This window comes from Ambystoma mexicanum, chromosome 6p, assembly GCF_040938575.1.
Source record: "Ambystoma mexicanum isolate Mex_15411 chromosome 6p, UKY_AmexF1_1, whole genome shotgun sequence".
NCBI lineage: Eukaryota > Metazoa > Chordata > Amphibia > Caudata > Ambystomatidae > Ambystoma > Ambystoma mexicanum.
Genome location: NC_090935.1, coordinates 822,691,423 through 822,704,656, shown reverse-complemented (window position 1 = coordinate 822,704,656; position 13,234 = coordinate 822,691,423). Strand labels below are relative to the sequence as shown.

The following is a 13,234-nucleotide window of genomic DNA, read 5'->3' as shown; positions in this document are numbered from 1 at the left end:
ATTGTGCTTAACTTCTGTACAGCTCCTTATGGTGCTGATAGTGCTTCCAGTGGTTTCTCGTACCTTCACTCCAGGCACCCACACTGCCAACGTCCGTTTCGTATGCCTGCAGCGGCCCGGTGGATCTGGATTCTGGCTGGGGCACCAGGCTGCTTTGAGATGGGTCGAGGCGTCCCACTCTGCGCCACCTGTGCCACAGGGCGTCTATAGCAGTGCGCTCCCGTGTTCAAGTCGCTATCTGCTCTCTTACCTCCCAGTTGATGGTGGGCTATGAGTTTTCTTCCAGCCTGATATGGCCACTTTCTGCCTCACCTTGCCGGAGGGTATGGTAGTCTATATGCGCCTGTGCAATCAGCTCTGTGCACTGGCCTATGGGTGTAAGGGCTCCTTCCTGTGTTAAATCCCGCTTGTGGGTACTGTGGTGTTTGTTATGAGGGGGAGACCAGTGCAATATGCCAGCCCCCTCTCCTCCCCTCTCAGCGTGCCCGAGGAGCAGTCTCGCTCTGTGCCTCAAATCCTCTCTCTGGCTGCCAAGTCTGCCCCCGACAATCCGCAGTCTGCTATTTGTGCTGTATGTCCCTGTATAACAGACGTTCTTGGCAGGGGCTCCCAAGTACGCCACCTCACTCCGGTGCTGTGCGAAATCCTGTGTGCTTGTATATTCAATTTGGGCTTGTTGGTAACGTCGCTGCGTGCGTTTTCTATGCTGGGTGTGTCTTCGGCTATCACACCGGTCTTCGCTTGTCATGACTCGGGTGCCACACACACTGCACCAAGCCTTGTGCCTCCGTCCTCCGAGCGGGCACCTGGCTCAGCCCGCGGCGTTCCCAGTGTCCAGCCCGCTTCAGCGCAGGCATATACTTCTAGCCACGCTCCGTCAGCTGATCCATTATGGGGGGCCATACGGTTGTTCTACTGCCAGCTCCGCGCAGCATCGGCACCCGAATCAGCTGTTACGGGGGCCTGGCTTCACCTCACACTGTATGATTGCCTTACCCGCAGCAGGGAACGATAAGTCTGGCCGCGGGTCCGCTCAGTCCCCACTCACTCGGCTGGCTTACAGGCGCTCTCCATGTGTATTCAAAGTGTCTAGCTACATCTGTAGATGTGCTCCCATTCGTATGATTTGAGCGGCCTGCTCACTCTCCACGGCTTCCTCTAGCTGGCGGCTTTGTCTGTTGCACTTGGGGTTCGTGTCTTCTGATGCACCACGCTGCACTGAACTTGTTACTATGTATCTGTATCCTTTGTTCTCCCGGGCGGCCATTTTGGTTGCAGGATTACGGATGTTTCGGGAAACTTAATTTACCATTATGTTGCTGTGAAATGGTCTGTTGCAAGCCTGGCATGGCTCATTGCGTGCCCCACAGTCTCATGAGGCTGGACCTTCCTTCTGCAGATGATTTCTGCGCAATCCGCCGGCTGGCAGACTCAGGATTTTGTCGGATCTGCAGGAGCTCCAGGTACTTCCAGCCTCTTACATGGCTGGCTAGCCACGCCCCCCCCTTCATTGCTCCCTTCCCCTAGATAGGGGCGATTCAGGCCAGCTCCACTCCTCAGACCTCCCTGCTGATGTATCCCCTTAGGCAGTGCCTCTGCTGCAAGGGAGAGCACCCAGACGGACGGTGCCTCTCCCCAGTCGCCAACACCAACTCCAATTCCTCCTACCAGGTGTTGCACTCCTGGAAATGTGCCCCGGAGGAGCTCCACGTTTCGGTGGCCTACATTCCCCGCTTCCGCGGGTAGCCCTCAGCTCTCTTCCCGCTCCCCGGGTCAGGCCTGACGCTCCTCCTACCCCCCCAGCTCCTAGCGCTTAACAGTTCCTGCGGGAGCCAACTCTGTTGTTGGGCGAGGGACGAGACCCTCCCCCGCCCGCTCTCTGCACGGTCAGGGCTGATGGGCCGCTCACCAGTGCACTCAAAGTCCTGCGCCTGCAGCCTCCTCTGCCGCTGCAGGGTCGGACTGCTCCAGCGCCTGCAGCCCCCTCACCTGTCAAGCTGGGGACGCGTTCCTAATGGGCCTGCCAGGGGGCAGGTGGGCCCAGACCCCCAGTTGTCACCCCCCTGGGCTGCTGCACGACTCCTTCGCCGACTCCGGGGAGGTGGAGCCGGTTATTCTCGTGCGGGAGCGACCCGCGCCTCTTCTCTGCTGGCCGCACCCCCAGGGGGAGCGCGGATGCAACCCGTGCCTCCTTGCAGGAGGATAACACAGCGCGGCACCCCTGCCAGTGCGCCTCTCCACTGTTGCACTCACCAAGGCAGCAGCCCCATATCCCGATCGCAGCGGGGGGTGGTGGAAACTGACAGCGAACCAGGCCCTGGGTACGGAGCAGCCGTCGGCACGTCTACTCGTTGCTGGCGGCCATCTTGGAATGTGTTTTGTTTTCTAAACATTAACTAGCTGGTGCTGTTTATCAAATAAATGCATCCAAGAAATGTTTGTATATGTAACATGAGAATAAGGTATGATGTGCATACATATTTATCTAGTTTTAAAATTGGTTTATTTCTATTACATTTCAGCTTTGAAAAAAACACTTCTAAACAAGCTTTCATGGTGTAAATTAGTTGAATATTCTACTTATAAATGCAAAGAGCTTTACTTCCTGATATCGCAGAGAAGTGGTCCTTTAAGAGCCCTTGCGTCAGTCTGAATCCACCAATGCACGCAAGCTCTGGCAGACATACAGCAATCATATATTTTACTGTATGTGCATGTATTTGCTACTGCATTTTGGCTGATACATGCATAGTGTGATGATTCACAAGGTGTCGTCACTTCTCCCCAGGGGGGAGCCCTTTTTCACAAGGCTAGGGAGGTGTGCTGCTACCAAATAGTTCCCCTATGGATGGTTGAATGCTGGAGGACCTCATAGGGAGGGACTCCCCCTCTGGGGACAAGGACGATCACCTGGGGTGCAGCCCATTTAATGTTGGCACTACCAAACATTCCCTAGCCGTACCCACTGTTCAGAACCATTTTATTGAAAGTAATCCTATGTATTGTTGTAACACAGGAGATGAAACTAAAGCCAAAAGTACTAGGATGAGGAAAAGCACTGGAGACCTGAAGATCATTGACTGTGTTAGTAAAGGTATGAGGTAGCATGAGGATTAAGTTATCAATAGAGACAAAGGTGGTTTACAATCTGCATGGGAGAAAATGGACACAAGGTATAAAAATAACTAAGTACTATTAAATGTGTCAAGCGCAGGCGTGTCAATCGCGGCGTGTCAAACCCTGCCTAGTATGGCAGCAGGTGTGGAGGCAAACTAGTGCGAGAGATCCAGGTGCTGCCGAAAGACCGGAGGGAAGAGGATACCAGTGAAGTGCTGATGGAGTCCTCCACAGGTTCTGCAGGAGCGAACCTGGGCAGAATACTGAGCAGGAGAGCAGAGCTACAGAACAGACGGGAGAAGTACTGCACAGCCGATGGAGCAATGGCAGTGAACCAGAAGAGCCTGAGAGAAGACCTGCAGTTCCAGGAAGTCCCGGTAAAGTACCACGATCTCACACAAGATAACGGGAGGAACGGGAGACCAGAAGGGGAAACTAGATAGGAGGGGAGGCTGGCTCACAAATCTCTCTCGCCTGAGTAGCGGTGAGTCCGCTACAGCGTTTAATCAAAAGCAAATACTATGAGTATAAGAAGAAATCTTCGTCACAGTGGGAAAGAGAACCACTAACCACCAAAGAATGGTCTGGGACGCGAAAGCAAAAACTAAGAGTAGTGGCGACAATAAGTCCACTGACCACCAGAGAATGGTCTGGTACCCCAACAAAAGGCAACTGAGCAAACAAGCAGAACCTTCTCGTTGCAGTGATGGCAATAAGCCCAGTGATCAACAAAGAATGATTTGAGACTTTACCAACAACAAACCAGAGTGGCAAACTGCACATTAACCTGCAGATCGTGAGAAATCCCTGTACCAAGCAATACCAGGGAGTCATTCTCCTGGTCCAGAACTAGGAGTTGTGCTGAAGACGCTAGGGGAAGGGAGTAATTCCCTCTGACCTTGTTGTGAACTGTGCCAACCAATACCAGGAGAAGGGAGTCATTCTCCTGGTCCTGAACTGGAAGTTGTGCTGGAGAAACCAGGGGAAGGGAGATTTTCCCTCTGGTTTTATTGGAAACTGCATAGATTTACACCAACGGAAGGGAGCAATTCTCCTGGACATGGCATTGTATAAAGGCTGCGTGAAACCCACAAGCCAAGGGAAGGGAGTCATTCCCCTGGCATTTTTGTTGCAAGAGAGCATTGATTTTGACGCTATCCGAGCAGCAAAGGAAGGGAGCCATTCTCATGGAGAAGGAATTTTCTGTTAGTTTATCCTTTAGTTGTAGTGTGAGGGATAGATGTAGGTTGTGACACAGGATGGTGGAGTTTCATTTTACAGACATTTTGACAGACACTTTAGTATTATTTTTGAGGCAGGGAAACCCCTCTTAGAAGATAGGGATAGTGAGGAACATTTTATGCACAAATAAAATTCTATAACCACCACCATACCAGCTTTGTGTCAGCTTCCTTCTTCAACACCCTAGAATTAAGGTTCTACAGATTAATCTGCTGCTAAGAGTTGGGCACCCTCCACATAAGTAGTACACATTATATGTGGTTAGATCTTACATAAACAACAGGCAAAGGGGATATAAAATCGAGTTCTACTTTAATTTATGGATCCTTTGTTTTTAAAAGACATTTATTTTCTGTTTTTCCACAATACGTTTGATACAATCAATCAATCAACAAGTCAGTTGGTACAGTCAGTCTTGTAAATATACCCCACAGTTCACATTGTTCCAAGTTCCCATCGTTTAGGACGGCTGCAAGTCTGGCGTTGTCATCAGTCATTGAGCATTTGTCCCCATTCTCTCTTCCTTGTCCACTTCATCCCACCCCCTCAAAACCTCTATCTCAACCTTCCCCCAGCGATGTGCATTTTTTGCCCAAGATTGTATTGAGGGGCCCCCTGGACTTTTCCAACATCTCGCTATCCTGCGTTTGGCTAATATTAATGGGAATTTCACCATTGCCTTTCTTGTTTTGGCGTGCTTTCCTCCAGGTAACAATCTCCACAAACCTATCTCCGGGGTGCACCTATATGCACTGTGCATCCAGGAGTTCGATTTTGCCACCACCTCCTCCCAGAACATTTTAATCACTGGGCAATCCCAATTCATATGCCAGATTCCTGCAGATGCCTCTCCACAGCAAGGACAACTATGCAAATGTTGTGGGTTTATCATGTGGAGTCTAGAAGGGGTCATGTATACTCTGTGTAAAAAATGATACTGAATCAAATGAAATCTACCATTTCTAGACACCTTCTTAACCTGTTGCTCAGAAATCTCACGCCCCATGTCCTTTTCCCAATTTTCTTTTATTCCCAAATCTGATCTTTGTTTCGGTTCCCCAGTCCCCTTGTACAGAGTCGAGATCGCTCCCCCGCTCCCACTCACATCTAACACCTGCTGTAGTCGAGGGTTCAGCTCTGGTTCCTCAGGAGTTTCACTCCACAACTCTGCTAATCGTTTAACCAATCTAGCATATCCCAAGAAGACTTCTCTGGGCATTTAACACTGTTGACGCCACTGCTCAAATGGTAACAATTTCCATTCTACCCTACCCTAATGCAGCATTTGATGCGTAGTTTACCAGCATCCAAATTTGTTAATATCTCCCTTATGACTCGGTCGAATCCCAATGGCAGACTCGGGCTGTACATCTGTGACTGATGTTTCCCCGAAAGATTTCTCCAAATTTCTCTCGGACGGCGTATATATTTTACTCGCTCCTACCATACCCATTGAGTCCCATAGCAACTCAATCCCTTCTCTGTTCCTCGGGAACCCCTGTCGGAGCCTCTGTAAGTCCCCTTCCAGTGCGTCTACCCAGTGGGTAACTGTCAGTAGCTGAGCTGCTATAAGGTAGTCTTCAAAGTCCGGTAGTGTAAGTCTACCATTTGCTTGTGATCTCCGTAGTATGTCTAACGCCACCCACCTATGACCCGTGTCCCACAATAGTTCCCCAATTTTCATGTCCAATATTTTGAAGAAGATTCTTTTTATTCTATATGCATATAAAGCAATCTTGGTAGTACCACCATTGTGCACAACACAATTCTCCCCATCACTGATAACGGTAAGGTTTTCCAAAATTCCACCGAGTCACCTTTGCTAGATAATGCCCTTCCTGAATTATAGACAAAAGTTTCCTCCATCTAGTGAAAGATCGTAACACCCAAGTAACGGAAGGACTCCAATTCCCACTGCACATCCCACTGTGGGAGCAACTCCCTTGAATCTTCACGTAGCACTCCCAGTGGAAATAACAAAGACTTTTCCTTGTTTACCAAGAAACCCGCCAGTTGCCTAAAGTTGTTCAGTACCTCTAGGATTACTGGGATGTTCCCCCTGGGGTTGCTGACATATAGTAGTGTGCCATCTGCGTAAAGAGATATGTTATGCATAATGCCTTGGACTTTGATCTCAATCTCTGGTATGTCTTTTCTAAAATACTCTGCCAAAGGCTCTAAAGCCATGGCAAACAACAATGGTGAGACTGGGCAACCCTGTCTAGTGCCCCTTTCCAGTGTCCATTGTGTGTAAATGCAATCCTGTGTTTTAACTCTAGCCTGTGGGCTAGTATACAGTAGCTGGATCCACTTCTGCATTCCAGGCCCAAACCCAAATGTGTGCAATACTTAAAAAGCCTGGGCCACTCCACAGAATCGAAGGCCTTTGTTGCATCTACGGTCATTATGGCCAATTCCTCCCTAGAGCCCTGTACCTGTTCCATAATATAGTGCAACCTTCTGATATTCCTTGATGTGTTTCTCCCTCCCGCAAAATCCACACTGATCCGGGTGTATGAGGGTCGGCACCACTTCAGCCAATCTGGCTGCTATCACCTTACCAAAAATTATGGTGTCCACAATTATTAGAGAAATAGGTCTATAGGAGTCACAATAATTTGGGTCCCTCTGGGTTTTCAGCAACACCGTATTCAATGCCTCCCTCATGGCCCCCGGCAAAATCCCCTTAGCATAGGCCTCACTATACACCCGCATCAGTAGGAGAAATCAATAGGTCTGAATACTCCAGATAAAATTCCACTGGCAACCCGTCTGTGCCCGGAGATTTACCCCTCTGCATTGACTTGAGTTCCCTCTGTAACTCCCCCTCCTCTATGGGTGTTTCTTTAAGGTGCTCACACTGGTTCTGCAACCACACCCTCCCCAGAGTATGTGCTTTCGCTGGAATATAGTTTTTTAATAATATTCTCAAAAGAAATCTGTTAATATGTTGCTGCATGACTGCCCATGACCCTGTCTCATCATAGTTATGCATGAGAGCTCCTCTGGGGTATCCCTTCCGAATCAGCTAGGCCAGTAGGTACCCTGCCTTATCTCCCTCTCTGTGTACTTTCCTTGTGTACTGATTCCTTTCAAACTTGAACAGTGTATCCTGATTCTACCGCTGAGTGTGCAGCGCCTCAGCCAACTCAGTGCTACCCCTGTGCCCCTCGTCCATGTCCTTCTCCAAACTATTACTCCTCAACTGACCCTTCGTTATTCTCCAAAAATGAAATTATCTCCTCCTGTATCGGAGTCTTAAACGCCACTTCCTGCAATGTCTCAACCTTTAATTTCCACGTTGGGATAGCCGGCCAACTAGATCCCACCTTAAGCCTGGTAACTAATGGAGCATAATCTAACTATATCTTTCCTAAATATTCTGTTTGTTCGAACCTATGAACTTGTTCCCAACCTACAAATAGATAATCTAATCGAGAATAGGTGTCATGTACTGGTGAGTAGATGGAATATTCCCTATCCTCCCCGTGTGTCCCTCTCCATAATTCTACCAAATCTAACTCAGATAGCCATCTAAGGACCGTGTCGATTTTTGTCGAGTCAGGACTTCTACACCTGACCGGTCACTGGTCGGGTCCAGATAACAATTAAAATCTCCACACCAAACGAAGATGTCTGCCCTGTCCCCCCCATTAACGCCACCAATGGGAAATATTCCTCATTGTCTGTATTAGGAGCATACACATTTTTAATACATATGCTCTGTTTCTCCAGCCTCCCTCTTATCATAAAGGTCCACCCCTCTGAATCCCCTTTGGACATTTCAATCTGTATTGGGATCCTCCTCTCTATCCAAATCAGTACACCCTCTTCAGTCCAATGAGTATGTGGATCCCACCACCGTGCCTCCCAACCTTCTGCAGATTTCTGCCAGGTCCGTTCCTGTTAAGTGTGTTTCTTGCAGTAGTGCTACCTGAACACCATGGCATTGCAAGAACTTCAATAGTTTCGATCAGTTGGCCCAATTGCCCAGGCCCGTACGTTCCATGTCCCTATCTTAATCGTCATCTGACCCCTACTGAGTATTGTCGAACTCCCAGCTAAGCCCGAGTGCTCTGAATGTAGAGCTCTACCCTTCCCAACCTGCGTGATCGTTCACTCTTGTGAAGAACCCCAACCCTCCCACTGACCAGATGACTGCTCCAACCATAACCACAACTGTACCCTTTCACCCTCCCAACTCGCCTTTACCTCAAACTCCCTACCATACCCAAACTTTGATAGACCACGAGGGCGTACTGCAGTTTTTCTGCATACAGTTCCGTGCAATTAGTCTCTTCCCGTTCAGGTACCACCATCAATCGTATATTACATCTCCGGGAGTGGCTCTCGGCATGCTCTGCTCTGTCCTCAAGGACTCTTGTTGCCCCAATCAGACCCTTAACCTGATTTCTTATTAACTCCACTGTATCCTCCAAATCGCTGACTCGCTGCTCTGCGTCAGACACCCTGTCATTCACCTTCTTCAGGTCGGCATGCACTAGCAACATGTCCACCCCAACCTCCTGAATTTAACCTCCAGCGCTTTTCTTGAGTCTTGTTTCACGGCTTTGATACTCTCCAGGGTAACCCCCTCCCAGCCCCCCTGCAGTAGGTCCTATGCCTGCCTCATCTTCCTGCCGGTCCACAGTTTGTCTTTACGATTTCGCTCCCACATATGCCTCCATCTTCTGTTGCCTGCTTAACCATTATTCCTACTTGAGTATGAAACAATGTTCCTGCCTGCACCCAGTTCACAGTGTCAATGTGCAATCCAAGCCCACCTTATTGTTACTGGATGATACTTCCTGGGTCTGGGCTTGTCAATGGTCTTCTGGCAGCTGCCTGCTGTGAGCCAAGGTCTTTCTGTTCCCCTTCGTGCCGTCGCTTACTCTGCTGTCGGTTACGTCCTCCCCCAGCTGTGATGACGGGTTCAAGGTGTGGTACCTTTACCACATTATTCAATCTCCACTCTGAGGGTGTGATTCCCCAGTCCTCAATGACAACATGGCTATTATCAGACGGAAACAGTTATGTGCAATAGTACAGATATTTCCTGTGAAACCTGCTCCCACACCTTTCAACCATGGACAAGGCCATTCACGGTTTCAATGTTGCAGCACACTCTTCCCTGTCGTGCCTTATTGTGGGCCCCGGCTTCTGATTTTATACCAAGGGCTTTTATCTCATTCTGTAATGCTGCAATCACCGCCGCAGGCCCGGTCCCAACGCGTTGCAATGTCTGCTAGGCCAAGCACGCCCTGCTACCATGACCAGCCCAGCGCCAGAACCGGAGCTCACTGGCTGGGTTCTCCCTCCACGTGATCCCGGGATTCTGTCCCACTGCTGGGGCTCCTGCTCTTTTCCACTGTCTTCACAGGCTATGCAAACAGCACTGCATGTCCGGTGCCTGTTTCCCACGTTGTTTGTCAGGGCGAGCGAGCCCCGCTGCACTGCCTATTCCGTTGCCACTCTGAGATACTCGCTGGCATTAACCTTCCTCTGCAACCCCCCACCCCCAGTAACTGTGTTCTCATTTTGCCTGTCTCCTTTGCCATGCACTGCTCCAGTGGACCTGCAGCCTGCTCCAACCATACTAGATGGCGCTCGGTCCCCGCCTCGTCCAGATCAAACGGCCGATCTGGGGACTCCCTGCACCAATTTCACTTGGAAGCAGAGCAAATTGTGGAAGCGGCGTTCTGTTTTCGGTGAATGTGTAGAACTCAGCAAACTTTAGCCGGTGAGCAAGGATTTTAATTACAGGATTTAGATGGCCACCGCGCAGCGACTGAGGCTTAAGTTCTCATCCGCTTGCTGCTCAACAGCGCCCACCTAATTTATGGATCATTGAGTTCACTAAACCCTGCCATCGTGAAGTCTGTTCTCAGATCTGTAGATTGGAGTTGAAGTGACTTTTAAAATAAACCATGGCAGGTCAATGTAAATGAGCTATCACCATGCCCGTCAGCTAATGCCCTTTACAAATTGGAACAAAATTCCTATTATTTGAGACATTTATATCCACTTCAAAATTGGGCAAGAATGAACATTTGAAGGGGGCTATGTTTTGAAACCCATATCACTCATGTGGTCAATAAGATCCCAGATGCTGTATTAAATTGTGAGTATAGAGATTTTCAAATGCTATGTAGCAGAGAGTGGGTGTGTGAGGGCGCTGGAACCATTTAAAATCTAAAACAAGCTACAAATGATCCAAGACCAGCCACAATTCAAAGTGGCAAACTGCACAAGACATGGGGTGACTGCCGAGCTTCCACAAACTAGCAGTTATGTTACTATCTAGCAGACACATTTGTCAGTTTGCGGTATACAAACAATCCAAATCATTAAAAATAAAAAAGTGTTATTATTTTCCTATATATAGGATTTACCTGTAATTTCTTGAACCTCTATTCCAGCCTTTTTGACAGACCTGTGTTCTGCTTCTGAAGAATAAAGCAAAAAAGGTAGGAGTTTATAAAACAAATAGAGAAAATTCGATTTGTTGCCAATTTTCATTACTTCACCATCCACATTATCTGTAGAGTCAGGTATGTCAATAAAGATATTGATATTGATATTTTATTTGTATCACGTTCGTACACAAGTGTTTCAGAGCGCAAAAAAGAGGTGTCAGTAGTGGGATAAGAACCCATGCCTAAAGATGGTTTATTTACATTGGAAATTAAGCAGAATAGCCCTTGAGACAAGGAGAAGATGTTAAAAAAGGTGTTATGTAGATGAATCTAATTTAATGAAAAGTGCATTACATTAGAGGAGAGACTAGTGCCTAAGGATGGCAGACATCATTAGAAGTATTCGTAGCTGGTAGTATTCCAAAACCTGTTGGGCCCATTTCTTATTTAAGTGCCTATGAACATTAATATTCTCTTAACTCAAGGCATGATCTCAGTAATAATGATAAATACACAGAAGAAGCTGCCTCTGCCCTCCCCCTAACTAGTGAGGGATTATAGGATTATAAGCAAACATTTAAATTTCCTTGTAAAGGTTGTTCTTTCAGTACGTTTGACAAACACCTGTTGCCTTTTTCCATATCCACTGTTTCACATATACATAGATCTACATTTTCAAACCCCAAAAAATTGGTTTCCCAGTCCAGTCATCAATGTAGTAGAAAAATGGAAGGAAGGTGTCGACAGCCGGTTTGTTTCGAGTGTGTGGCACAGGATTGTGAAGAAAGATCCCAATAGTCATGTACCACTGTGCCACCACTGGGTCCAATTTCCCAAGAGTAACGCAAGATATTGAACAGGTTGAGGACTTTGATGTGTGTTCACACCAATGAGGTTAGCAAGACTCCTCCGAAACAAGAGTTAATGTCAACCCGTCCGCTATACTATGCTGTGGACACATGAGTAAGGGGTTGAGCATATGCCACTGTAAGGGCCAAGACAAATACATAATAATAATAATATGACTTATGATGAGAATACTTTGCTTATGAAATGTTTTGCTACTTAAATTTCAAAACTTTGTAATACCAGGTGTTACTATTACCAAAATTAATGGTAGATTTTTAATAAATACTGTAAAACGGAGCAGTGAGTCAGTCTTGTTGGGGTTCCTCCCTGTGGCTTAAGTGGCAACCTGATTTTTGCATTGTATGTCTTAGTCCATTGAACCATTTTATCGGCTTACATCAGAGCCGAACCTGGAAAGAATTGTAGAACTACCAGTATGACATCATGCAAGATCACAAAGAAGGAGATTCCTATTCTTTCCTAGGGCATAATACAAGCTTTGAAGAGCACAAGCAGGAAGGAGCCACATCTTTCCATAACCTTGACCAAGTTGTGGATGAAAGGGCTAACTTCACTGCAGAAAGGCAGAGCCCTCTGCACATTCATATAAAAGGGGTCACCACCTGATGACATTATTTCCTTTAATTGCATACTATCCTGAACAGTGGCCCTTTTCAATCTAGAGAACGTCATAGAGGATAAGAAGTTATTTCTCAATGTTAGTTGTGACCGCTAGAGAAAAACTACGACAACCATCCTGATGTTGGAGAACATCCAAGAACTATTCAAGCCCATATTCAAAGCTCCAGTATCGTCACCCCTTACCTTGCTATTAGGGACACAAAACATAAATGCTTAATTCTCCTAAATTGTGCCTAAGTGGGCATCCAAGATCTGCCTGGGTAATCACCATTGCTAAAAGGTGGTGTTCTGCCAACCTCGCTACAGCTTTGTCAGTTTCTCAAGAGATAGAAGGCAAGTGTTTGGACATTATTGGCCAGAAGGTCTCAGCTATTAGATCACTTTCAGGCTAGCCAATGCACTAGTAATCACTAATAGGTACAACAGAGTGATGGCACAACATCTCTTAGTTCTTAGAGCATCTCGCTGAGGACAGGCTGAATGAAGCAAGGCTATGTATGAAGAAGGCGCTTTGTCTGCAGGACATGCAATAGACTTGGCTGTGGATTTGGACAATGCCAGCTGTAGACACATAGCACATCCGGCTGTACTGTGCCGCTGGGATGGGTGAGAGTCCATAATTTCTGCCTGAAGTCCAGGCCTGTCTCGCACAAGGGTCTCAAATTTTGTGGCAGTGGAGTGGATGACAACCTGAATGGCATCACAGCTGACTTAGACATAGCCAAGACCACGGACTCCCTGAGGGAAAGGCACTCTTTTCGCCGAGGCTCAAGGTAACCAAAGCCTGCACAGATAACTTCTGGATCCTTTTCATCCAGATCCTTTGACAAATACAAAATCGTCCAACTATCAATCATCCAAGTTTATCTACTGGCAGCAGGGGTAGGCGGGCCACAGTTAGTCCTAATCTCACCCCTTCTGCTTATTCCATTGGCACCAAAGAGTATGTGAATTCTTCCATACAGATG

The 13,234-nt window shown here is 47.5% G+C and overlaps 1 protein-coding gene across 4 annotated transcripts in view; it reads right to left on the bottom strand.

Moving 5' to 3' along the window:
• Nucleotides 1–13,234, bottom strand: part of PAM (peptidylglycine alpha-amidating monooxygenase) — a 1,287,650-nt gene that overhangs the window by 106,295 nt on the left and 1,168,121 nt on the right. For all 4 annotated transcript variants that reach the window (XM_069625460.1, XM_069625461.1, XM_069625463.1 and 1 more), the window contains one exon: nucleotides 10,752–10,805. In XM_069625460.1, the coding sequence (XP_069481561.1) occupies nucleotides 10,752–10,805 (54 nt within the window). The remainder of the gene's footprint in view (nucleotides 1–10,751; nucleotides 10,806–13,234) is intronic.